Source organism: Pipistrellus hanaki (genome assembly GCF_964339955.1).
Source record: "Pipistrellus hanaki genome assembly, chromosome: 19".
NCBI classification, from domain to species: Eukaryota; Metazoa; Chordata; class Mammalia; order Chiroptera; family Vespertilionidae; genus Pipistrellus; species Pipistrellus hanaki.
Window position 1 is genome coordinate 5583642 of NC_140521.1, and position 26265 is coordinate 5609906.

Below are 26265 nucleotides of genomic sequence, written 5' to 3' on the forward strand. Positions count from 1 at the left end.
GGCATGGGTGGGCGCTGCCCAGGTCCCCGCTGCGGCCTTGGGGGGACAGCGCCTTGGGTCACGAAGGCCAGGGGGTGTCTGCCGGGGGTCTCAGAACATGCCGGTCTCCTTCTCGACCCTGGAGGACCTCTCGTTTACGGACGACATCCTGGTGGAGTTCCGGTGGCTGTGGTCGGGGGACTGGTCCTCGCTCAGCGCGTTGGCCAGGCGCGAGAAGAAGGCCACCCGGAACTTCTTGAAGTCCTGGCCCATGAAGGCGTACAGGAAGGGGTTCATGCAGCTGTTGGCGATGGCCAGCACGGTGGCCAGGGGCAGGCCCAGGGTGAAGACGGCGGCGGGCACGGCGCTGTGGCGCAGCTCCAGCAGGTACAGCGTCTGGTAGGGGCACCAGCAGAGGAAGAAGGTGACGATGATGCTCAGGATGACCCGGAAGGGCTTCCGGGTCCTGGCCAGCCGGTTGCGCCGCAGCTTGCACACGATGGTGACGTAGCAGGCCGTGATGGCGACCACGGGGATCAGGAAGCCGCAGAGGAAGCGCAGGGCGCCCACCGCCAGGTGCCAGCGGGCCCCCGGGTGGGGGTGCGCGGGGCCCCCCGGGGCGGCCGCCGCCGCCGCCTCGGCCAGGCTGAAGTTGCTGAAGCACACGACCTTCCCCTGCACCAGCACCGTGTCCCGGAACACGAGGGAGGGGACGCTCAGCAGGGAGGCCAGCGCCCAGATGGCCACGCAGGCCGCGCACACCAGCCGCACGCTGCGGTGGTTCTGGGACCAGACGGGCAGGGCCACGGCCACGCAGCGGTCCACGCTGATGGCCACCAGCAGGAAGACGCTCGTGTGCATGTTGTGGTGCAGCAGGAAGTTGCTGAGCTTGCACAGCGCCGTCCCGAAGGCCCAGTGGTAGCCCAGGGCCACGTAGGCGATGTGGAAGGGGAGGAAGAGGTTGAACAGGAGGTCGGCCACGGCCAGGTTGACGAACCAGATGGTGTTCACCGTCTTCTTCACCTGGAAGGCGGCCACGAAGATCACCAGGCCGTTGCCCAGGATGCCCAGGCAGCAGATGACGCTGTAGGCCGCCACCAGGAAGATCCGGAAGGCCCCGCCGCCGGCGTCCGGGGCCTGGAACTCCTCCAGGATCACGATGGCCTCCGAGCCGTCGAGGTAATCGTCCTCATAAAGGTAGGACGCGTTGCCGTCCCCCCCGTCCATGCTCTGCAGAGGGGAGACCGAGACGGAGAGGCTGTGAGAGGAGCCGGGACAGGGACTGCCTTCAAGAGGCCAACCAAGCCCTCACCGGTGTGGCTCCGTGGATAGAGCGTCGGCCTGAGGACTCAAGGGTCCCGGGTTCGATTCCGGCCAAGGACATGTTCCCTGGTTGCGGGCACATCCCCAGTAGGGGGTGTGCAGGAGGCAGCTGGTCGATGTTTCTCTCCCATCGATGTTTCTAACTCTATATCCCTCTCCCTTCCTCTCTGTTAAAAAAAAAAAAAAAATCAATAAATTTTTTAAAAAAGAAAAGACTAGAAGATTATTAAAGAGAGAGAGAGAGAGAGAGAGAGAGAGAGAGAGAGAGAGAGAGAGAGAGGCCAACCAATATCAGCAAGCCCGACCTGGTCCTCCCTGGCAAGGCACAAGGCCAGTTCCTTAGGGTAACTACTTCCTGTGTGTGTTGTTTTAAATTTAATAAATCTTTATTGTTCAGATTATTACAATTGTTTCTCCTTTCCCCCCCACAGCTCCCCTCCACCCGGTTCCCACCCCACCTTCTGCCCTTACCTCCCCGCACTGTCCTCATCCATAGGTGTACGATTTTTGTCCAGTCTCTTCCTGCACCCCCACCCCAAACCCCGTTCCCCCTGAGGATCATCAACCCACTCCCTTTCCATGCCCCTGATTCTATTCTATTCGCCGGTTTATTCTAACGGCTTCCTGTTTTGCCATTTTATTTACTTAACCAATGAGCCGGCCAGCACCTCCTACCCACCAAGGACCATCCTGAAGCCCTGACCTGTACACACTGTTCTTCATCCTTGCAAACGCTCAGCGGGGTCGATGGGCGAGGGACCCCGTGTTACAGGGGAGGCCACGGAGGCGCCGAGAACGTACAGAGGTGATTGGTCCGAGGCCCTCCAGCTGGGCGTGAACCTGACTTCGGAATCTGCCCTCTGGACAACCGCGTTCGGCTGCCTCTCTGGAGCCCTCCCCATCCCTTTCAGTCTAGCTTGGGAGACAAACATCCATCCGCCATCCCGTGATCACGGAGAAACGGGGAGTGACGATGCTGAGGGCACTGGAGAAGAGGGGCATGGGGCCACGGACTCGGCCCCAGCCATGTCCCAGGCCCAGGGGACAGCTCCGAGGGCTCCCGCACTGCCCGTGGGCCCCAACGGCGCCTGTGGAGAGATGAACTCAGACCCCAGGAGTCCCTCACCGTTTGTTCTCTGTTAAGGTGTCCAACGCTCTCCGGGGTGGGTCCTCGGCTCGTCCGTCAGTCTCCGTGCACAGCTGGAAGCGCCTGCAGGGGGAACAGGAGGCAGGGGTGGTCTCAGAGCCACAGCACCTGCACACTCCTCTTATTGCCACTCCCGATTTACAGAAAAGGAATCAAAGCAACGAGCCTGAGGTGACTCCGCTCACGAGCAGCTGAGCTGGAATTTGAACCCAGGACCCTGGCACCCCAAATATCCCTGCACTTCCCACCACCCAGGCTCCTCCCATCCTGACAAACGGGCTCCGAGCAGGTGGATGTCTGAGTCGGGCCAGACTGCCCACCGCTTCTCCATCACCCATCACTCCAGCCTCCCTCCATCTAAATTCACCGCCGGTCCTTCAGGGACGCGAGGTTACATTTTATTGCACCTGGTTTTATGCAACAAGAGCTACTTGTAAAACTCCATGGAGGGCGGACCCTGGGCTCCAGGGACTCCGAGCTGGAGCTGGGAGCAGATTCCAGAGGTGCCCAGGCCTCCCGGCAGGAGGTGGCAGGGCCGGGACTGGAGCCCCGTCTGCAGAATCAGGGATCTTTCCATTGCTCCATGCTGCCCCCACATCGTGATGTGATGGCTGGGCGTCCCCATCCATCCCCTGTGCCTGGCTGTGCAGGCCCCAGGGACAAGGAAATGGTTCTCAGAGCAGGAGGGCTGCCTGCGCTCCCGTCATCACCTCCCCGTCCCAGGCGGGAAGCAGGGAGAGGCGAAGGAGGGGCCTCCGCGGAGCTCACAGGGGGTTGCCAGGTGCCAGGCCGAAGAAGTGCTCCCCGGCCAGGCAGGGGTGCTCCCCGGCCTGGGAGTCCAGGCTTCCTCAGGCCCCAGGAGGCTCCCGTTTTGACCCATTAGCTGAGCCTGAAGGGCAATTCTGAGATGACAGAAGGAGCCCTCGCCGGTTTGGCTCCGTGGATAGAGCGGCCGTCTTACAGAACTGAAGTGTCCCGGGTTTGATTCCGGTCCAGGGCAGGTACCTCCCTTGCAGGCTCCGTCCCCGGTCGGGGATCGTGTGGGGGGCAGCCAATTGCTGTGTCTCTCTCACGTCGCCGTTTCTCTCTCTGTGTCTCTCCCCCTCCCTTCCACACTCTCTACGATCTTTAGAAAAACAGCCTCGTTTGAGGACTAACAACAACATCAACGAAAAAGATGATGGAAGAAGGGAGGAGGGTGGGCCCCACCTCCCAGCATGCCCCCAGTTTGACGGTCATCCTGGGGGGCGGGGGGCGGTGTCTGAGCCCCTGGAGGAGGGTGGAGAGGAGCGGGGACTCAGGACCCAGCACTTGGCGCTGCGGCGTCTGCAGGGACGCTCTGGGGACTCAGATGACGTCCCGTCTGGCTCTCCGGCTGGGCTGGGAGCAGCTCGAGGTCAGGGGCCACCTCTTTCCATCTCTGAAGGGGGGCCAGGCTGGGCCGGCACAGGGTGGCGCTGACATGTCTGCCCGCTCCCCCCTCCCCCCTCCCCCTGAGAGCTGAGTGAGTCAGTGTCCCCAGCTGGTATGTGTCCTCCCTCCCAGACCCTTCCCCCCGCCCTCCACCACACACACACATACACCCCAGTTCCTCGGCTCTCCCTGGGCAGGGACCCCAGCCACAAGCTTGCACGTGGCCTGTCCTCTGTCTGTCCCCACAGACATCCCTCCTGCCCCGAGCTCCTTTCTGCCCCCAGACGAGGCGGTCCTGGGGTGAACGGTCAAGGACACCGATTCTGGGCTGCCACGCACCCAAAGCCTCGGTCTGTAGGAACTTCCCATGACCCTCCCTGCACCTCAGTTGTCTTATCTATGAAATGGGCATGACCACAATCATTAGGAATGGTTGAGGGGATTAAACGTCCCCTGCAAAGCACTTAGAACAGGATTGTTACTGGGTAACTAGGCTGTTATTTTTTTTTTTTATCACTGTTCTTTTTTGTTGTTGTTATTATTATGATGATGATGATGACTATTTCTTAGGCTTCCACTCTTTTTTTTTATATATATATTTTATTGATTTTTTTTACAGAGAGGAGGAGAGAGATCAGCTGCCTCCTGCACACCCCCTACTGGGGATGTGCCCGCAACCAAGGTACATGCCCTTGACAGGAATCGAACCTGGGACCTTTCAGTCCCCAACCGGACGCTCTATCCACTGAGCCAAACCGGTTTGGGCAGGCTTCCGCTTTTAACTCCCTCCTACAATGGCCTTCGCCTGGGAAGGTGGAAGGGGCGGGGAAGGCCAGAGGACCCAGGCTTCCCACCCACTCATCACCCAGCTCTGGGGCCAAGGGCAGGTCAAGGGCAGCACAGGCAAGGATTTTGCTTCTCTGATCCTGCAGGCCAGGCCGAGGGACCCCCCTAGTGCATGAATTAGTGCACCGGGCCTCTAGTTTATTATAAGGTACTAAAACAAATATCCAGTATAATAGCTATAGACATAAGGACCAACCCAAACCCATTTGAAAACCTGCAGACCAGCAGGGTCCATGGCATTGCTGCTGTTGACCTGCAAATGTGATTCAGGGCTTCCTTGTGGCCAATTCAAAAAGGGAAATGTGAGCCATGGTAGGACCTGAACTTTTCAAGAATGAGGAAGCAGCTCCGCTCTGCAGGGGAAGCAGTGGGGCCCCCTACCCTGCATTCTCAAGGGCGCTTCTCACTGGGAGCGGGTGTCCTAAGGGCACCCCAAGAGAGCAGGGGCCATTGCCTTGGCCATGTCTGTTCACACCTTTCCCGGCGCCCCACCCTCCGGGCACACCTCCTCACTCAGATCTTTTTCCCAGCCCCTCGAGGAATCCCCCTTCCCCAGTTTTCGGGACAGCCTGGCTGGGGTCCGGGGCACAGGCGGGAATCATTTGCCGAAGGCAGCACCGTCTGTTACAGCCCTACAGGGGCAGGTGATCCTGGGATCAGCCGGTCCCTCCGCCGCCCTCAGCTCCCCGGAGAGCCCGGGGAGCAGATGGGGTGTCCAGGCTGGGCTCCTAGAGTCTTCCTGTGACCCTGAACTCACACGCGGGTTGGAACTGGGGCCTAGCGCTGGTCTTCTCGGAGGCTCCTGGGACAGACCAACCCCCCAGGCCAGCCGTGCCCGGTCTTTCCTTGGACGGCTCCCATAGGCGCCTAGGAGGGGCTGCCAGGGAGGATTTGGTACAAAAGGCAGGAGATGGGCTGGGACACCGGAGCAAGTCGCTTCCCCTCTCCGAGCCTCAGTTGTGCGATCTGTAAAATGGGAATAATAATATGTGCCCCCCCCCCACCTGCTTCTCAGGGCTGCTAGGAGGATGACGCAGCGAGAAAAAGATGAGCTTCCGGAATCAGGGCTGGGAGGGGGACAATCTCTAGACTCCTATCTTTTTGTGACTTTTTTTTTTATTTTGACTTTACTCTGGAAATAAGTACAGACTCACAGAAATTGCAAAATTAGTACAGAGCGGTCCTGGGTAGGTACCTACCACCCGATGGCCCTTGGGGCTGGAAGAGAGAGGGCGGGTGAATGCTGTGCAGCTGTTAGAAGCGACAGATTATAGAGGGCAAGTACCACAAGGCGGGATGCAAGCATCCTGAAGCCACCTGCCCGCCCAGCACGGAGCCCGTTGGAAACACGCGTGTGCAAGCAGCCACACGCATGTTTCTCGATTTGATTTTATTTTTTTTTGCGAGAACATGGTGGAATCACAAGATACACGTGGAACCCATTAGGATACACATTGAACCCATTAGCGTGGTTCTGTGGGCGCGGAAACGGGAGGAGGGGGAGCAGAGAGCGGGGCTGAGAGGAAAGGAAAGGAGAGCCGTGCGGGGCTGCTGGAGGCCAGCGGCGACGCAGATGGAGATGGACAGAGGGGCGTCATTATATCGGCCCCTCCTCTCCCCTCCCGAGGTCCACAGACACCCAAAGCCAACAACCGGCACCCCAAACCCCTGCCTGGGGTTCTGTTCGGGCAGCGCCTGGCTCACTGAATCCCGGGGACCAGATGGTCACAGGCAGAAGGTCCCACTGTGGATGGCACCGCCCTGCCCACAGCCCCGCAGACCCACTCAAGGTCGCGTCTGGTCCTCCCACCACCGAGAGCAAAACCCTGAGACCGATGTTCCCTGCTTAGTTTTTGTTAAGTTTTGTCTGCAGGCCCGGCACGGGTCTAAGCACGATTACAAACCAGGAAACCGGGGCCCAGAGTGGGTCAGTAATGTTCCCAGGTCGCACAGCTAGCTCCTTGCACACACACCACCCCCCAACCACAGCTGTCTGTCCGTGTCAGTCTGTCCTATGTCTCTCTTGTCTCTGCCTGATTTCTGTGTGTGCCTCTCTCTCCATGTGTCTCCTCTCTGCCTCTCTCTCTCTCTCTCTCTCTCTCTCTCTCTCTCTCTCTCTCTCTCCTCTCTCTCCTCTATCTCTCTCTCTCTGTGGAGTCTCCCTGTCTGTCTTCTCTCTCTGTCACCCTGTCCCTCCTTCTCTCCCACCCTCCCCTCTGAGAGGCTCAGCCACTCCTCACCTGCCCACATCACTCACCTGTGTGCCCAGCTGTCCGAGCTGGCCCTCCCCACCTGCTGCTCTCGGGGCAGATGGCACTAACTTCCCCTGGTGGCGGCCCTGGGCCCCAGGCACCTCATCAGCCACCCTGTGGGAGCCCACAGACGCTCCTCAGCTGGCCCCGGGGCGTGGGAACCTTCGGGGAGCCCCGGAGGCCCTTCCCCAGGGTGTGGCCTGGCTCCAGTTCCCTTTTACCCGCACCCCTGCCCACCCTGACAGCACGGAGGCCCCGCCTCTGTGTGTCTCAGCCTCCAAAGGGCTTTGAGGGGCTGCGAGGCCCCTCGGAGGGCACCCCATTTTGGAGCTGGGGACAGTGAGGTCAGGAGGGAGCGCGTGGACCTCCCTGAGCCACCCGGAGGGGTACCCTGGGCTGTCTGGGCTGTGGTGGGCGCACCCCCAGAGCCTGGGACACCCCGCCTGGCGCCCCCCACCCCGGAGGCCTCTGCATGGCGCCTCCTCCGCGCACAGGTGGAGGGGGAGCTCGCTCAGCGGGTGGGTGGCCGGCCAGGCTCCCACAGCCTCCAGGCATCCGCTCAGGATGTGAACCAGACTCCCTGACCCCCTTGCTGTTCCTCTTGGTCCAAGGGCACAGCCTCAGGCAGCGGCGGAGCCGTTCCAGAGCCTTCCAGACATCCCGATCCCGGTCCCCACCGCCCGCCTCTCCCCAGCAATGTCCCTGCTCCCTGCCCGGTTCCCGCCTGGTCCATCCCCAGTGCCTCACTCCTCAGGGCAGAGAAAAGGGGCCTCCCAGGTCCCCACCCCAGGTGTCTCCAGGAAACCCCCCAGGCCTCCAGTCCCTGGATCCCCAGCTCTGAGGCTCCCCGAGGCCCCAAAACCACACAGCGCCAGCTGCTGCTCCAGCGGTGCGCCTGGCCGCCGGCCCCAGACAGAATTAGCTCTGTGCTGGGAGCGTTTCCTCCCGGTCCCACGCCCACACCGGGAGTCACGCTGAGTCACCGGCGGCCTCACCCGCTGCCCGCTTCCTTCTGGCCGAGGCTGGGTGTGTGCAGGCGTCGGCGAGCCCCGGAGCTTATGCCTCTGGGCCTGGACAGCCCACCTGCTCAGAGGCAGGGGCCCCCCGAAACCTTCAGTGTCTGGGGAGAGCCCAGAAGCGGGACACCCCAACATCTGCAATGCCTCGCGTGCCCCCCGGAGAGCGCCCCTCCTTCCTCCCCTGGGTGCTGTCCCCACACTCACACCCTGCGGCTCTGGGCTCCGCCCGCCGGCCCCCAGGAGTGACCCCAGGGGGCTCCTTGCCCTCTGACCTCTAGGAGTGGGGGACGCAGGGCAGTGGGACAGTGAGCCCAGGCGCTCACTCTCCCAGCGCCCTTCCTGCAGGGTCTCCCTCTGCGGACCACGGCCCTGCCCCAGGGTGGCTGTGACTGCTCTGTCCTCGGCCCCTCGGCCTAGGACAGGAGGGTCTCCGTGCACCTTAGACCTGGGATCGCTGCAGTGTCCCTCACACTGCCCACGCTTTCTATGCCCCCCCCCCCTTTCCTCAGCTTCTCACCATTCACCCCATCTGAATGGGTAGCTTGTGTCCTGCTGAGACCCTGAGGGAGAGCTCAGACTGCCCCTGCCTCCCCCTCCCACACCCCATATCTGTCAGATCCTACCCACGGTCCCATAAACAGCTCACACGCCTCGTCACTGCTGCTCCCGGGATGACTACGACAGCCCCTAGCTGCCACCGTGAGTTTATTTCCCCCCCCCAGTAGCTGGCGAGGGCTTTTGAAAATGCACACCTCATCGCACGACTTCCTGCTTCTGAGTTCTCAGCTGCTCGCCGGGCCGGTGTGGCTCAGTGGTTGAGCATCGACCTACGAACCAGGAAGTCACGGTCAGGGCATATGTCCGTGTGGCGGGCTGGATCTCCGGTGTGGGGCGTGTGGGAGGCAGCCGATGGATGAGTCTTGCTCCTCGTTGATGTTTCTCTCTCTCTCTCTCTCTCTCTCTCTCTCTCTCTCTCTCTCTCTCTCTCTCTCTCCCTCTCTGAAATCAATAGAAATATATTTTTTAAGAAAGATATATTCTGTATCTCCCAGCGTGGGCCTGGAGCCTGCACGCTGAGGGTTTGTGCTGAGGCGGGATAGTAAGAAGCTAGGAAAATGCCTGAGCACGTGGGATGCGGGCACTGAGATAGGCGAGCCCACGGCTGGTGCAGAAGGTCATTGCCCTAAGGTAATGGCCCTCCAGGCCCCGAAAATCAGCTATGCCAGGTGGGCCAGGGACCCTCGCACCAGCTGCCAATCAGCAGAGGTCATGCCCCTGACAGGACACATCTGGGAAAGTTGACGAATATTCCGCTGACACCCTCCCCTGCTATCTTCGCGAAGATTCCTGCCTGCAGGAGAGAGATAAAACCCTCACGACAAATGACCCACAGGCCTGTGCCTTCCCTTCCCCCACAGCGTGCACCCCCTAAACTTGGGGGGACCCCCATAGACATGCAACCAGGGGAGCCATGGGCAGCAGCAGCTCGTCCTGGGCTAACCCCCGGACCTGCCTGCAAGGCCCCGTTTGCCCTGACTCCCCAGTGAGCCCCATGGGGCCTCTCCTGTTGCTTCCTCTACCTGAGGCCCTCCTGTGTCTCACTGCCCCCAGCTTTAGCAAACGCACCCCCAATGTCACCCGGACTCGGGCTGTGAAAAGTGTCCCACCCGAAGCCAAGGGCCCACCCACAGCCAGCTGGCCCGAGGCAGACCCGCTCAGGGGCCCACTCTTGGGAGTTCACGTTCCACGGCCCTTCCTAGTTCGGTGAACATGGACAAATGAGCTCTCTTCTCCAAGCCTCCGTGTGCCCATCTGTAACCTGGGGCTGATCCCATGCCTCCCTTCTCCCAGAGTTAGCGTGAGCGTCATGGAACGATGATACGGACACAGGCCCCGGAGCCCACCGTAGGCGCCCAGCAGATGTCGGCATAGAAAAAACCAGATAGCGATGTTATCTGTGAGTGCAGGCAGGGTCCTCTCCCCACAATGGCCGGGGGTGGGGCCTGAGGGCGGGGAGAGACCAGGGTGAGTGCAATTCGCGGGTTCTGAACCAAAGCACAGACCAGTGTTCCTGGAAGTCACCAGAGCTCAGAGATGAGTCTGGAGGGTGTCTGGATGCCAGGCAGCAGCCTGCGGTCCCGCTCTGCCGCCTCCTCCCAGACCACACGCGGCCCCGGCCGGATGAGGAAGCCGTAGCCACGGTCCCTCCACCTCAGCTCAGCCCGGTCTCCCTTCCCGGCACCCCCACATCCTTTGCGAGAGCCCCTGCAAAGCCTGTTTCCACTTGATTCAAGCCCCTGGGTGGGAAATCAAGCCGGTGCCTCAACTCTGTCAGCCCAGGGCGTGAAAGCATGCAAAGGGACAACAGCCTTTCTGGGACTTCGAGGTGGTCCCCCCCACCCGTGCTCCATGAAGATGAAGGAACGGGATGAAGGAAAGCCTGCCCCCTGGAGGGTCAGGGTCCCCAACAACGCCACGGCCCCCTTATTCCCATTGCACAGACGAGCAAACTGATTCAGCCACCTTTGGTGATCTTTCCCCACGTGACCCAGCAAGAGAGTAGTGAGCAGGGCTGAAGCAGGATGGCAAGAAGCTAGGAAAATTCCTTGGCACCTGGCGTGAAGAAACGGAGACAGCTGAGCAAATAAATTGCCTGAGCCATCGACAGCCAGATACGGAAGGTCACCTCCCTAGAGATAACCTCCAGGCCTCCGCGGGATTTCAGCTCTAAGACCAGCAAATGAGCAAAACGAGGGTGGAGACGCCAGGGCCAGCTGCTTCCCCCTGCTCTGGCGCTGGCCAATCAGTGGAGACAACAGCCCTGCAAGGGCCCAGCTGGAGAAGCTAGTGAATATTCTATGAAGATCACCCCCCCTCCTCTCTTCTTCCATCTCCTAAACTCAAAGGGTCGTCCTCGTGAGACTTGCATCCAGGGGAGCCATGGGCAGCGGCAGCTCGTCCCAGGCTAATCCCTGAACCTGCCTCCGAGGCCCCCGCGGCCCTGACTTCCCAGGGAGCCAGAGCAGCCCGCCTACGCCAGTGGTCGGCAAACTCATCCGTCCACAGAGCCAAATGTCAACAGGACAACAATTGACATTTCTTTGGAAAGCCAAATCTTTTAAACTTGCACTTCTTCTAATGCCATTTCTTCAATATAGACTCGCCCAGGCCGTGGTGTTTTGTGGAAGAGCCACCCTCCAGGGGCCAAAGAGCCGCAGGTGGCTCGCAAGCCACGGTGTGCCGACCATGGGCCTAAGCTGTCCTGTTGTTCTTACGCCCTAGGCCCTCCCTCCCTCCCTTGGTTCGCTCTCCCCAGCTTATTAAACCGTCCTCTCGCATCGCCTGGACGCGTTTGTGAAAGCGTTACTGCGGGAAGTTAAGAACCCACCCCCTGCAGGCCGGCCCGAGGCAGGCCCCACTCTGGGCCAGGGGCCTTTGCCAGTCGCAGAATCAGGAGCGCCAGTCTGGGCTTCTGACTCCTCTCCTGATTGTCTCCGGAATCATGTTAGGTATTGAAAGATGACATGGAGTGGGGGCCGGAGTCCGGGATGCCAGGACACAGGCTTTATTGAAGAGAAGGGTACCCCCCTGCTGGCTGCCTTCCCGACAGAGAGAGAGAGAGAGAGAGAGAGAGAGAGAGAGAGAGAGAGAGAGAGAGAGAGGAAGAGAGCGAGGGCCGGGGTCCATGTACTTTTAAGGGGAGGATAGAGGACAGGGCTTAGGGCACTCAGCACACGCTGATGGGTGGTTTCATGGAAGGCCTATGATCAGGGACCTAGGAATTTAGGAATCCGGGGCGTAGGGCATTTGGCAGGAGCTGATGGGTGGTTCAGTGCTCAGGAATGTCTGGCTGCAGGTGGAGTTTATGTCTGTCCATCAACTGGAGGAAGGGAGGATCTATCAGGTATCACTTAGAGCTAGGTTTTCATCCCAGCTCCAGCCCATTCGGGCTGTGTGACCTCGCACTGGTTACTTCACCTCTCTGAGCCTTGGGAGGGGTCAAGAAGACAGGGCTGGTGACATGCTTGGCCTGGGGCCTGCCACAGTCTGGATTACTTATTACTGTCAGGAGAGGAGAAACTGGGGATGTGTTCCCGCTGCTGCCCCGGTGCCGTCCACACCGTTAGGGTCCCAGGAGGACTCGGCAGGGCACTGGGACTGCTCAGAGTAGGGTGGGTGCCAGGGATGTTGGGTGAACTGGAGACCCCTGGAGGCCTCGGCCTCAGGACCCCTTCCCCGTCCCCTCCTGTCCCCTCTGCTCAGGCCCCGAGCAGCCCTGAGGCCTGAGCACATCTGGCCCAGGGCTGCCCCGCCCAGGTCCCTCACTGGCTGCCTCCAGACCATCCTTTTCTGGAAGCTTCCTGTCTCCAGCCCCCAGCGTTCCCCTCTGAGGAGGCCCTGTGGGGGGAGGAAGTGCGCTCAGCATGGGCCCGGGGTTCCAGGAGTGCGGTTTGGCACCTTAGCCTGGGAGAGGTCGGAGAACAGAGGCCCCATTGGAGGGCGAGGGAGAGAAGGGGGGTGGGGGTGGGGAGCAGGGGGACAGGGCCCCTCTCAGGCTGACTCAAACCTCCAGGAAGCGGAGGAGAAACTTCCAATAAGACGGCCTTGACATTCAGCAGCGGAAAGCTCAAAGCCAAGGACCCTCGCTTCCCGGCAATTCTCCCTCCCGTCTTCTAGGAAATGTTTATTGAGCAGCTATAATGCGCCAAGCCCAGAGCTGGGCCCTGGGGACAAAGATCGGGTCCCTCCCTGGAGGGGAGGTGGGGGTAGGGAAACAGGTAACAAACATAAACCATAGAAAAAAGGCAAACATCCGGTTCCAGGCCATCTGGGTTAAACCCCTCCCCTGCCCTTCACCAACTGTGTGACCTTACACAAGTCACCATGCCTCTCTGTGCCTCAGTTCCTTCCGCTGACTCACAGGACTGTTGCGAGGATTAAATGAGTTTGCCCTGGCCAAGTTTTGAAGCATACCTGGTGCGTCAAAGCACTATGCAAGTGGTGGGCAAACCGTGGCTAGCGAGATAATGAGGTGCTGAAAGGAACCACTTCCTAATACCCACTTCCCAGCAGATAATGAGGTGCCGAAAGGAACCTGATCAGATCGCCAGCACCAGGTGGAAGCAGGACTCGAACTCGGGTCCCAGGGAGTCCAGAGCCTGCGTTCGAATGGACCCAGCCTCTTCAATGGGCTGATGGCTGAGGCAAGCGTTCAGGTAGCATCCCTCCCTCTCCCCCCCGAGCCTCCCCTGCACCTCACCAGCAAGGCCTCCCTTTGGGGACTCAGAAGTCCTCCGCCGTCCCAGGGTCCTGGGGTGCAGCCCCGGAGTGAGAGGGACAGAAACGGAGACGCTGGGGGCAATGGCACTGACCCCCCACTCACCGGGCGCTGACAGGGTCCCTGGCGCCTCTCCTCGGAGCAAACCTTCAAGGTGGGGATTTGCATCCCCATTTTGCAGATGTGGAAACTGAGGCACCAAGACGCAAAACCACAAGCCCGAGATCCCACGGCTAGGAAAGGGGCAGAGGTGGCACCTTGAACTGGGGCTATTCTGACACCAGGGCCCACGTCTTCCATCGCCCGGACTACCCTTGACTTTCTATGACTTACCCGCGAGGGACCCCCCCACTCTGGATCCTCCTACATTTTGCACCCCCTGACCCCGCCTGAGCACCGGGCTGGCAGCATTGTAGGCTGCCCACATCTACCATCCCACCTCTGAGCCCTCAGACCCGACTCACCCACCTCACACGCCAGGCTCCGGGGCACGTGGAGGGGGGCAGTTTGCAGGGGCCTGTGCCGCCAGGAGGACCCCCGGGAGATCCCGGAGCCCCGAGCCGCCCCGGCTGCACCCTGCACAGGAGGCAGCCCGGGCACAGGCGCGCACCCTGGGCATTCGCGAAGGTTCTGGAATGCCCTGGCTCCGGCCCAGGCCGTTGACGAAAAGGGTGAGCGCTGCTGCCAGCAGCCAGGTCGTTGGGAATGTGAGATCCCACCCAGTTCCCAGGCCCTGGGGGAGGAGGGACACGCTCCCTCCTCTTCCCCCCCCCCCCCCAATCGCCATGCTGTCACCGTCCTCACGGCAGAGCTCGAACTTTGACCCGGGAAGGGTCTTGCTGAGAAAGTTGCACCCCCCCAAACACACACACACACACACACACACACACACAGAGCTGCTTCCAGCCCAGAGGAAACGCCAGGATCCTAAACACTTGCTGGAGAGGCTGGAGGGGCGGAAGCTCAGCCGCCCTCGAGGGACAGATAAGGCAGGTGGCCCGGGCAGCTGAGCGCCGAAGCCCCAGGTCCCCACGCTGCCCGGCCCTGCACCTGCCGTGAGGGTCACAGAGACTCCTTCTCTCCACCTGCACTCGGGTCGGCGTGAGGATGACACGGACTCGCATCCACGGGGTGCAGACCCTGGGGTGTCCCGAGATGCCCGACCTTCAGCACGCAAACCAGATTTCTCTACTCCCCGTGGTCGGCAAACTCATCCGTCCACAGAGCCAACTACCGACAGCACGACGATGGACGTGTCTTTGGAGAACCAGCTTTTGTAAACGTAAACTTCTTCTCACGCCACTTCTTCCGCATAGACGCGCCCAGGCCGTGGTATTTTGTGGAAGAGCCACCCTCCGGGGGCCAAAGAGCCGCAGGTGGCTCTCGAGCCGCGGTGTGCCCACCAGGGTGCTAGGCGAACCGGGGCAGGCGGGTCATGCTACCTGTGCAAAGAGTCCACGGGAGGTCTGGCGAGAACGCCTTCTGAAGTCAGACAGCATCGCGTCTGGATCCCGGCTCTCCATCAGAAACTCTTTTTCCCCCTCTTCATTCCGTTAATTATATAGCTCTCTGCGGTGTGCCAGGCGCTGTACTAGGCACAGGAAGGTTACGGCGAGCACAGTGGGCAGAATCCTGTGCCTGGTGAAGGCGGTGGGGGCGGGGGCATCCCTTCTCAGGTCCCCTGAGCCCTCGCGTCGCAGCTCGGAAATAAAATAATTGTAAATAAACTCCCCCCATGTCTGGTTATTTTCCAGAGCAGATCACCCCTCTTTCTCCTGCCCCACCCCTACCCCCACCACCAGCAGAACTTCTAGAAAAGCCCAGGCGGTCCATGAGCCTTTTTTTTTTTTTTTTTTTTTTTCTGAGCTGAACGGAGCAGCCCCTGCTCCCTCACCCCGGCCGGGTCAGCTGCCAGAAGTCACACAGGATAAGCGGTCACCTCCTTCCCCAGGCCCCGGGGTCACTTCCTCTCATCAGCCTCAGCAGACACGTCCTCAGCGTCCACCTTAACCCCTTGCCTTCCGGCCCCTTCCAGGTGGGGCCGCCCCCCTGAGCCGGGGGGGGGGGGGGGGGGGCGGGGAGCTGCCCAGTGCCCTGGCTCGCAGGTCTGTCTGTCTGTCAGTCTGTTGGCTTGTGTGGAAGGGAGGGGGAAATGCATCTGCGCGGAGGCTGGTGGGTCCGGGAGGACATAAATCAAGAGAGAAAGGAGGAAGGGAGGCCAGGGTGGGGACAGAAAGCACAGCCAAGGCCGGGGAGGAAGAATGCAGACGATAAGCAGCGCCCTGAATGCTTCCCTTGGGTGGGCCAGGCCATCCCCTCCCGGCCTCCGCCTTGGCCACCAGCCCGCCACGGCGAACGCCGAGCCTTCCCGGGCCTTTCTGAGCCGGGAGCCGGGAGCCGGGGGCCGGGGGCCGGGAGCCGGGAGCAGGGAGCAGGGAGCAGGGAGCAGGGAGCCGGGAGCCGGGAGCTGGGAGCTTGGCGCTGGGAGCCAGGAGTCGGGAGCCAGGAGCCGGGAGCTGGGAGCCGGGAGCTGGAAGCTTGGAGCTGGAAGCTGGGATGTTCCCCGGGTTTATGTGGGGGAGAGGGGGATGCATATGCACTTTGGGGACTGACCCACATCCCCAGGGACATTCCGACTCTGTGTGGACACAGCCTCGAGGCCCCGGGTGTGTCCAGGGCCATCCGGGGGCGGCTGCCCGAACACAGCGCGTCCCCACAAGCCCCCGGTGGCGCTCAGTGAGGGCCAGTGTCCCCAGACAGGAGGGACCACACGATCCCATCCGGGTATCCGGGTTCGGGCGTCGCGGGCTTCCTCGGAAGACGTTTCTAGAACATCTGGCCCGAGCAGGTGGCTGACGCTGCGTCTCGGCTCTGTGGGCGGCAGCGGCGAGTGCCACCCTGTCTCACTCCGCCACCCGCGGGGGCCGGGCTCCCTCCCTGACACCCGCCTGCCTGTCACCGCGTCCTGAGGCTGGCACGGACCCCGCAGGACCCACACTGGGCCCCAGCTTGCAGGGGGGAGGGGGGCCAGGGGTGAGCAGGAGAGCTGGGGAAGAGGGGTGCCCGCCAAAGGCAGAGAAAGAGGCTGGCTGGCAGAGAAAAGGGAGTGAGCACACGGCCTCTCTCGGGGGCCTCAGTCTCCATGGCTGTAAAATGGGACCGTTGGCCCCAGCTCCCACGTTTCCAACGAGTTTGCTGTGATCCCTCCGAGAGGGGCAAGCAGACCCCAGAAGGCCATTCTGACGGGGACAGGACTGGGCAGAAGCTCAGCCCAGTCTTGGGAGAGAAAGCTACCGGTTCCTTCAGGCTCCTGGGAGGAGGGAGGAGGGAGGAGGGGGCACTGGGAAATGGGAGGCCCCGGAGCTGGGAGAGGACCCAGATTATGCAGTGACCAGAAGCCTGGAAACCTAGGCCATGGTATTAACCTGTCACCCCAATGCATTTAATGAACAAGGAAGCCAGCCAGCCTGCCCCGGAGCCACCCAGCAGGCCCCAGGCCAGGAATCAGCGATGGGGAGGTGAGGGCACCGTCCAGCCAGGCTCCGGAAAGCCGCCCTGCCCTTCCCCGGAGCCCTGCTCCTGATTTCCTCCATGCCTGCGGCTTTCCACGGGAGGGGAGAGAAAAACAGCCAGAGAAAGGCCCCTTCAGGCCAGCCTGGCCCGCTTCCCCCGGGAGGGGCGGGGCTGGCCGTCCTAGGCCGCCGCCCGGCCGTGCTGTGCTCTCTGCCAGCACAGGAAACCGGGGGCAAGGCGTGGGCACCACCACCTACCCCTGGCATGCCCCCGCCCCTCCCAGCTCAGGGCTCCCAGTCCCTGTGTTCTGGGTTTCAGCCCCAATGCTGTGCCGCCCACGATCTCGCCTGAACCACACAACACGGCTCCTGTGAGCAAGGCCCCTCTACGATCCCCAAGATGCAGCGGGGGAAATTGAGGCTCGGAGCAGGCCTGTGGCCTTTCTGAGGTCCCGAATCAGGTTTCCAATCAATTCCCTGGGAGCAGCGGGGTCTCTGCTTCCACCCAGCAGGCGGCTGCTCCGTTTACCTCCCAGGAACCCCCTTTTTCTTCGTGACCCACATCCCTGACAGCCGAAGAGGCCCCCCTCGGAGTCCAGCCTGCCATAAACAAGGCTGGAGATCGCACACGCTCCCTAAGGGCCGGCCCTTGACATCAGCCAGCCCGCCCCCCGCCGGGCTGGGAGGCCAGTGGAAACTTGAACGCCCAGCCCTGCACAGCCAGCGGCCGGTCCCTCTCCCTCCTTGTAAACACATCGCCGGCCGACCACAGGTGCCATCCTGAACCAACTGGAAGAAACACCTCGTTTTCTCCCAACCTCTGTGCCTACCTCCGTCAGCAAGTCCCGGGCGTGGTCAGGGAGGGGGCCCATGATTCGGTCAAAAAAAAAAAAGCCACCGTAGCAAAGTTTACAGAACAGACTGCCCAGGAGAGTACGCTGCGAACACGGTGCCCTCTGCCAAGCTGGGATCTCCAACTCCATCAGCTAGAGGCTGTCTGAAATCTCCCACCATCCAGATGTGAAAGTTTAAGCACTGAGTGTGGGGAGGATGGGCCCCGGGGACCACAGGATGCTGCTCCGGGGACCCGGCTGCCTGCCGTGGACCACCCGGGAAATTTCATGGGACGTGCCAGGCCCTGCAGAGGGTCCAGACTGCCTCCGGCCGCGCCCTGCTTCCGCCCACCACCCCAGACATCCCTTCCTCCTCAAGGCTCTCACGCTGCTCTCCCCTCGGAGATAGCTTTCATTTCTGGCCAATGTCTCCTCCAAGCACTCGAGGCCAACTCATCCCTGGAACCAGCTCAAAACCAGCAGGCTTCCTTCTCGGAGTATTTCCTGGCGTCCCCGTCAGCGCCGCCCGCTCTCTGCTCCTGCAGGACCCCGTGCGCTGAATGCACTAACCGGGCAGGCACTAGCTCGGCGTGGACTGAACAGGAAGCGAGCCGTCCGAAGGGCCCAGGGCCCACCTGCTGAGCTGAATGGAGGGTGGATGGGCATTGTCCTGGGTGCTTGCGAGTCAGGGGCAATGGACTCCCGTGCATGTGAAAGCCAACCTTCTGGCTAGATGAACCCCGCTCTGTTGACACCCCTAAGGGCAGAGCTCATCTGTCCCGGTATCCCATGCTCCCCGCACACAGTAGGTGCTCCCGGCACACAGTAGGTGCTCCCGGCACACAATAGGCGCTCAGCAGATGCCTGGGGAGTGTATGGAGGCTGTGTCACGGCTCTCTCACTGCCTTTACCACATGTGTCAAACACAAGGCCCGCGGGCCAAATCCAGCCTGCCAGGCCTTGCAATGTGGCCCACACCGCGCTGTCATCACTGCACTCCGCTGTCAGTTTATGACATTGTCAGTTTATGACTGTTCAGTAAACCATTCGGCCCGCGATTTAGGCTGGATTTTAGATTTTGGCCCCTTCTCTGATTGAGTTCGACACCCCTACTTTAGACGAATCCCTCTCACGTTCTGGGCCTCACTTTCTCCATCTGGAAAAATGGGAGTGGAGGTGAGCTCTGTGCTATGGTTGCATGCTTGGGCCCTCCCCCACCCACCATCCATACATTGAAGACCTGACCCCCAATGTGATGGCGTTAGGAGGTGGGGCCTCTCGCCAGCTCTCCTGCCTCGCTCTGGCCCGTGGTGCCAGGAGGAACAGCCCGGGGCGCCAGCTGCTGATGCTTGCACCCACCACCCACGCACACGCCCCCACCTCCTTGCCCAACCGCCGCCCTCTGCACGCGCCCGGGGCTGGGATCAGAGGACCCAACTCCCGTCCCGAGAAAGCAGAACCGATCCCGGCTTCCTGCCGGGGTTAGCAGCTGACCGCCCTCCTGAGTCAGCCGCTACGACGCCAGGGTTACCAGAGTGTGTCTGTGGTGGAGGGAGCGCCGCCCTGCCACGGGAGCCCGGGCCCCTCCACGGGGCGAGGCCTGGCCAGGGACTGGCCCGGGGACCCGGAGGCACGAGGCGCCAGACCCCACACCAGCCCAGATGTGCAAAGGTGCATCTCAATGCCCTTTTCCTGAGACTCCAGATAGAAGGGCTTTCGTTGAGGTTGAGCTGACCTCCAGCTGTCCTCGGTGCTTTGTGGGTAGAACCTCATTTAATTCCACCGGGGCCCTATGGAGTGGGCACTGAGATGGTCCCCACTGGACAGATGTGGTCACTAAGGCCACGGGAGGTGAAGGGGCAGAGCTGGGGTCTGAACCCTCAGACCGGATGGCTGTGGAGGCTCTCACCATGTTTGGTGGTCAAGAGATGCCCAGCTGACATCGGTATCTCTGTCTCTGACGGCACCAAATAGACCCACCGCCCTCGGTCCCGTCCAGCGGGTCAGGAAACCCCACTGCTTTTCTCCCAGGCTGGCGCCCATCGTTGCAAAAACAGGGAGGTTCCGAAAGAGAAGTAAAACCAAATTTCCTAATTTTGCCTGAAGCCAGCATGTCCTGGAGCCCAGCAGCAGCACCCAGTCGCTGCCAACCCCCCTTCCTGGCCACCGAGGCCCGGCCCAGGGCCTCCTCCCTCCCCCGAGAGGCATGAAAAGAGGCTGAGATTGGGGACCAGGAGCCCCAGGTCCTAGTCCCGCCAAACGACCTTAACCCATCGGGGCCTCGCTTTCTTCATCTCTCCACTGGGGCCGGGTAACCCTGTCCTTTTCATCCTCCTGGCTCACGGAGGGAGTGTCAGACACACGGAAGGTGCGAGCACAAAGTGTCTGCCACAAGGTTGCTTCCTTCCACTTCCTGGAAGGCCTTCAGAACAGGAACTGGGCCTGACTCATCGTGCGTTCTCACATTCATAGACCTTTCCTCCACCGCAGGCCTGTTCGCACAGGAAGTCTATCAAAGCACCCACTACGTGCCTGGCTTGGTCCTGACCTCAGCGTCACCGGCCTTCCTCAGGCAAGAACAATACCCAGCTGCCTTATAATCAGTACGTGTGGCTCCTTCTAGGGACTCGGGTCACTATCCCTGCATTTTCACGTCCCCTGTGCCCAGCCCCCAAAGAAAATTCTGACTTCACTACACTCACACGTACATACCTGTGTGTGCACACGTGTTGGCATACATATGCACAGGCAGTGAGACCCGAGGGCAGGAGGAGGATTTTCTGAGTTCAACTCCGAGTTCTTTTGCTTATGACCTATGTGGTCTTGGGCAGACCCCTTTTCCTCTCTGAGCCTCGTTTTCCCCATCTGTAAAATGGGGACAATAATCCTGAAACCTTTCACCACAGGGTTGTAAGGGGGATCAAGTGAGATCATGGTTATGAAAAGCTTCGGCTCGGTAAATGTGCTGTGCTCAATAAAAATTGTTAGTCTGGCTTCCTTTTTCCAGAGGGAAAGAGAGCAGCTGTTGACTGCGTTCCAGGGAAACCCGTGTTTAGGGGCCCCGGATGTAGGAATTTTCTCGGTTGGGGATTGACAGAAATGTAGACTTACGATCAGAGAATGGAAGAGACCCAAGAAACCACCATACGTGTGGCCAGGACAAGCCAGTTGTCCACAAAAAACAATCTCCTCTCTACAACACACGGCTGTCGCTGGGAAACTCCATTTCCCAGCCCCCTTTGCAACTAGATTGGTCACACGATTAGTTCTTAGGTGTGGTGGGAGGCAGTTCAGAAGCAAGCAGGCCACCTCCATGCTTTCCTTCATCAGCGACATGCCCACGGGGACAGTAGGAACATGAGATGGGTCCTTGCATTGCCGTGTGGAGGAGGAGCACCCTCCATTCAGAAATGCCTGCCTTATAATAAACACCTGTTTTGTTTGAGCCAGTATATGCATTTGGGTCTATCTGTTACAACAGCTATTACCCTGACCTGACAAATACAACATTCTTATTTACAAACTAGACGCCTGTTGCACAAAGATTTGTGCAGCAATAGGCCTTCCTTTCCCTGGCTTTGCTCCCGGCCCCCCAGGAGCCTGCAAGTCCTCTCTCCCAGCTGGAGCATCACTCCTGTAGCTCCCTCTGCCCCCGCCTCCCAGCCACTCTTTGCCTTTGTATGCAAATTAATGCAACAGCTTTTGTAGGTTAATTTGCATACTCACTCCTGATTGGCTCGTGGGTGTCACATAGGTATGGTCAATTTGCATATTTCTCCTTTATTTGTGTAGATGATTATGGCTAGAGAGTACCTTGTCCAAGGTCACAGAGCAAAACTTTGGTCACAGAGCAAAAACTTTGGTCTCTAACAATTTGGAGTAAGTCTGCCATCTTCCACCTGCTCCACAGAGCTATTGTGATTCTTAAAGGTCCGTTAGCGATGAGAGTGATGTTTAGTGAGCTGAAGTCTGGAGCACTCCACTCCTATTTCAATTAGGATAGCAGCACCTTGGTCTGTTTCCTCCCTATATTTTCATTGGAGCAAAGGATTCTGTGGCTTGAGATACTTCCCAAGTCTGCACACAATCTGCTTTCTGTGGTACAACACAACAAAGTTTCACTTCTTCTCCACCATGCCTCCTGACCTCAACTGCTGACACAGGGCATAACTTGCAAAGAGTACACTTATATTTGCTTATAAAGGAAAAAAACAAACCCCAGTGTGCAGCAAAGAACCCAGAAACCTGGGCAAAGGCAAGGGAAAAAGACGGTCGAGTCCTCTAGCACAACGGTTCTTACGATTCGGGGTGCATCAGACTCCTCCGTGAAGTGGCTTCCAAATGCAGACTTTGCACCGCTTACCCTCAGATATTCTGACTCAGAAAAATGAACCTCTAAGAAATACTCAGGATTCTCATGATTATTGATCAGAATGTCAGTAATCCCAGGATTCCACTTCAAGAAGTCTTGAGTCTACTTTGTAGCCTCAAAACTGGCCTTGATACCTGCACCTCTGCAAGCGTAGCTCAAAGAGAATGAAACTGGCCTTTGGTTTTCTTGTACACTGACAGGAACCTGGACATTAATCATTGGCTGGTAAAGAAATCAATAATTATTTCTTCTTGGCTCACAGGGGTGTCACAGGTGTAGATAGCACGGTGGTATAGAAATGATAACGGAATAATAGCTACTGTTTATAGAGCCCTTGCTACAGGACAAGCCCACTGCTACATGCTCCTCAAATATTATCTCATTTAATCTTTTCATAATCCTAGGAGGTAATTACTATTCATACTCCCATTTTATAGATGAGGAAACTGAGGTATAAAGATAAGGCATAGCTTGTTCTCTGTCACTAAGGTGGCAGGTGGCAGACCAGGATCAAGCACACACACACACACACACACACACACACACACACACACCAACAGAACCTAACCCCGTAGCATAGTGCTCTATTGCCTTATGGAGGTCTAGCATCAGAACCCTTCACCGGGACTCAGTTTCCTAATCTGTCAAACAGACGTATGGATAGCAATTTTATCATAACAGCCATGCTAAGGATTCGAGAAAACGATAGCAGTAACATGGTTTGCCAGTGGACAGGAGTTAAGGAAACATCTAAACTTCATTCTAGCTCCCTCATCCCATTTTACAGATGCTGAAACTGAGGCCTGACCACGTCACTTATGAACATGTAACTGAACACCTGCTACATGCTAGGTCTTGTGCAAGGGACTGGGGACCCAGAGAGAAGAATAATAATACCCTGTTGTGGCTTCAAGGACCTCCCGGGCCCACAGAGGAGACAGACAGCAGGACGGGCAATTGCAAGAGAGCGCGATAGGCACTGTGATAGGCGAGTACAGGCACCAAGAGTGGAGATAGGTGTTGACCCTATTGGAGGGGTTCGGGGCGGGGGGGGGGACTTTTCCACAAGGGCCCAGCCAAAGAGGGGAGTACTTACCCAAAGTCAAGTTTATCTACTCGCTGGAGTCCGGAGGAGTCCAGCGGAGGCCCCTGTGTGCCCGGCGATAAAGAACTCCTCCCTGGGGCTCCTCAGTGCCAGGCCCCCCGCGGCGTGAGCATCCTCGCGGGGTTTCCGTCAAAAACCTTCTAAGCAGAGGCCCAGCCGCCTTCCTCCCGCCAGCAGCCCCGTGGCCTGCGTGAGCCGATGCTGTTCATCTCAGCGGCGCGGGCATTGGAGAAGTTTTTCCTTTCGGCACGTCGGAGGAAGCAAAAGAGACAGCGAGAGCGGCAAGAAGTTGGTCTTAAAAAGGAAGTGGGGGGGCGGGGAGGTTCCAGAAGGGAAACGGGGGGCTCCGGGCCTTCGAGGAAAGAGAAACCAAGACCCAGGGCCTGGCCGCGGCCTCACCCCCCTCTCTGAGCCACACCCTCGGAGTGAGCAGACTCGCCCCCAAGAGCAGGACAGGCATCCCTACGCAGGCCGGAGAAGGGAGTGGGGAGCCACAGTGCAGTAGACGGTGGTGTGTGATAGACCTGCACGCTGGAGACCTAGCAGTCATTTAACCCCATGCCGCCCCAATAAATCTAATGTTAGAAACTGGCCGAAACCGGTTCGGCTCAGTGGTTAGAGCGTCGGCCTGCGGACTGAAAGGTCGCAGGTTCGATCCCAGTCAAGGGCATGGACATGGGTTGCGGGCACATCCCCAGTAGGGGGTGTGCAAGAGGCAGCTGGTCGATGTTTCTCTCTCTCATCGATGTTTCTGGTTTTCTATCCCTCTTCCTTCCTCTCTGTAAAAAAATCAAAAAAAAAAATGTATTAAAAAAGAAAAAAAGAAACTGGAGGGGGGGGGGCGGGGAGTGAGTGTGTGTATCCACATTTACATGCTGACATGTGTCCGGTACATTGCAGGCGCCCAACGAACATCATGGGCCCATGAGTGAGTGGGTGAGGGAGTGACGGATGGTGGGACGGCACCTGCAAAACCATCTCTGGGCGAGGGCCACTCTTTTGTCTCTGTCCTAGGAGTTCGGGCTGCCCCGTGGTAATGACCCTCATTTCATCCCAATCTTTGATAATAAAAATAAAAAATTTTATTGATTTCAGAGGAAAAGGGAGAGGGGGAGAGAGAGAGAGAGAGAGAAACATCAATGAGAGTCATTGATCGGCTGCCCTCCTCCACTGGGGATGGAGCCTTCAACCCTGGGCATGTGCCCGGGCCGGGAATTGAACCGTGACCTCCTGTTCATAGGTCGACGCTCAACCACAGGCTCATTCCAATCTTGACCTCCCAGCTGACTGTCTGCACAGCCCTGAGCCCGTGCCCCCCCCCCTCTGAGCCTCAGTTTCCTCATCTGTAAAATGGGGACTCGGAGAGCACCTCCCTCGTGGGGCTGCTGTGAGAGTAGCAGAGGGACGGAGGGAAACTCTGAGCTTCCTGCTTTTTAAAACTCCGGTGAGCCGGCTGGTTCTCGCAGTGTGCATGCCTGACTTCGGAAATCCGAACAGAGTTCTAGTCGTTTGGATAAAAGTTAATTTTTAAGAAGAACCAAAGGGGTTCTAGTTAACTAGTCTCTCCTGGACTAGGGAACTCCCCTTTCCTGGCCCCTGCGGACGGGGCCAAAGCCACCCCTGGTACCTTTAGGCTGGTTTCTGCCCAGGTCTTCCTGAGGGCTCCCTGGACATCAGGCCACGCGGCTCCCGGCTTCTGTCTCCCAATCACACTGTTCTCTGGCTGTGGCCGTGTGCCCAGAAAGCAGTTCCTCTGTGCCTTCCACATCCCCTCGAACCCCACACAGCGCAGCCCCGCCCCCGCCCGGGAGCACCCTCACCCCGAGAGGCTATGGGGAGACGGCGGTCTGTGCTGAGCTCCGGGCTGGTTGGGGCTGCTGTCCCACAGGGGACAGGCTCCTGCTGGAGGAACAGCTGGAGGGAGGAGAGCGGGAGGGAGGAGCAGGAAACTGGGCTGATGAGGGAGGGAGGGCGGGGGCGGCCAGCTGCAGGGAGTGGGGGCTGTGGGGAGGCTGTCCCTGCCAGCCAGGGCTGCGGGGTGGTGGCTGGTGGCAAGGCCTGCTGGGGTCAACCCGGCCCTCTGGCGGCCCAACCCAGCTGGGAGCCGTGCCCGCTGGCTGAGCACAAGCGGGGAGCACTTCAGCTGGAGAAGCACTGTGCTCCCTACAAGGGCCCCAGACATCTGGCTGCCCGGTGACCCTCCACTCTGGCGCCTCTCACCCCAGGCCTCCGTGCCTGCTGTTCCTTCCAGCTGGGTGCCCTTCCTGCTCCCTCTTTTATTATTATTATTATTGTAAATTAAAACAGCAATGGGGTTGTTGTTTTTTTTTTTAAATTATATTTTATTGATTTTTCACAGAGAGGAAGGGAGAGGGCTAGAGAGCCAGAAACATCGATGAGAGAGTAGCATCGATCAGCTGCTTCCTGCCCACCCCCTACTGGGGTTGTGCCCACAACCAAGGTACATGCCCTTAACCGGAATCGAACCTGGGACCCCTGAGTCTGAAAGCTGACGTCATATCCACTGAGCCAAACTGGCCAGGGCAGCAATGGGGTTTTTTTAAGTATCAAATGAGCAAAGATGACAATGTGTTATCAGGTTTGCTTTTATTCAATGCTGCACGGAAGCAAAAGTCACATAGGTGACAGGAACAGGCAGTGACACACCATTTCTGGGCAGAACACATCAAGCCTTTAACGACGCTCAGACCCTGTGCGGCTTACAGACAAATTCTGAACACGTACCTCATCCTGTTTTACCAGCCGTTAATTATTTCATCGGCTCAGTGCACCCTAGCTCAGTGGTCGTCAAACCACGGCTCGCAAGCCACATGCGGCTGTTTGGCCCCTTGAGGGTGGCTCTTCCACAAAGTACCACGGCCTGGGCGAGTCTATGTTGAAGAAGTGGCGTTGGAAGAAGTTTACATTTAAAAAAGTTGGCTCTCCAAAGAAATGTCAATCGTCGTACTGTTGATATTTGGCTCTGTGGACTGATGAGTTTGCCGACCACTGCCCTAGCTTATTCAATCAATACTTTCTTGGTGGTTGATTAGTTTATTCTCAACTTTTTAGCTACAGTGAACACACCTGTCCAATTACTTTCTTATGGACATCTATATATATAAAAGGCTAAGTGATCTACCGTCCATCCGACGGACCGGCCGGTACATATGACGTGCATAGGCA

At 58.9% G+C, this 26265-nt stretch overlaps 1 protein-coding gene across 6 annotated transcripts; it reads right to left on the reverse strand.

Annotated features, from left to right (window-relative positions):
• Positions 1-90: 90 nt before the first annotated feature.
• CMKLR1 (chemerin chemokine-like receptor 1) lies at positions 91-24952 on the reverse strand (the record flags this gene model as incomplete). Of its 6 annotated transcripts, XM_084867701.1 has the most annotated exons (4): positions 24707-24952; positions 23071-23319; positions 2429-2512; positions 91-1209 (listed from the first exon to the last, which is right to left on the reverse strand). In XM_084867701.1, the coding sequence occupies exon 4, from the start codon at positions 1204-1206 to the stop codon at positions 91-93; it is 1116 nt and encodes a 371-aa protein (XP_084723827.1). In that variant the 5' UTR covers positions 1207-1209; positions 2429-2512; positions 23071-23319; positions 24707-24952. The 6 variants fall into 6 exon arrangements, with proteins under 6 accessions (XP_084723827.1, XP_084723829.1, XP_084723826.1 ...); XM_084867703.1 differs by lacking the exon at positions 23071-23319; XM_084867700.1 differs by lacking the exon at positions 24707-24952 and having other exon boundaries at positions 23071-23582.
• Positions 24953-26265: the final 1313 nt, after the last annotated feature.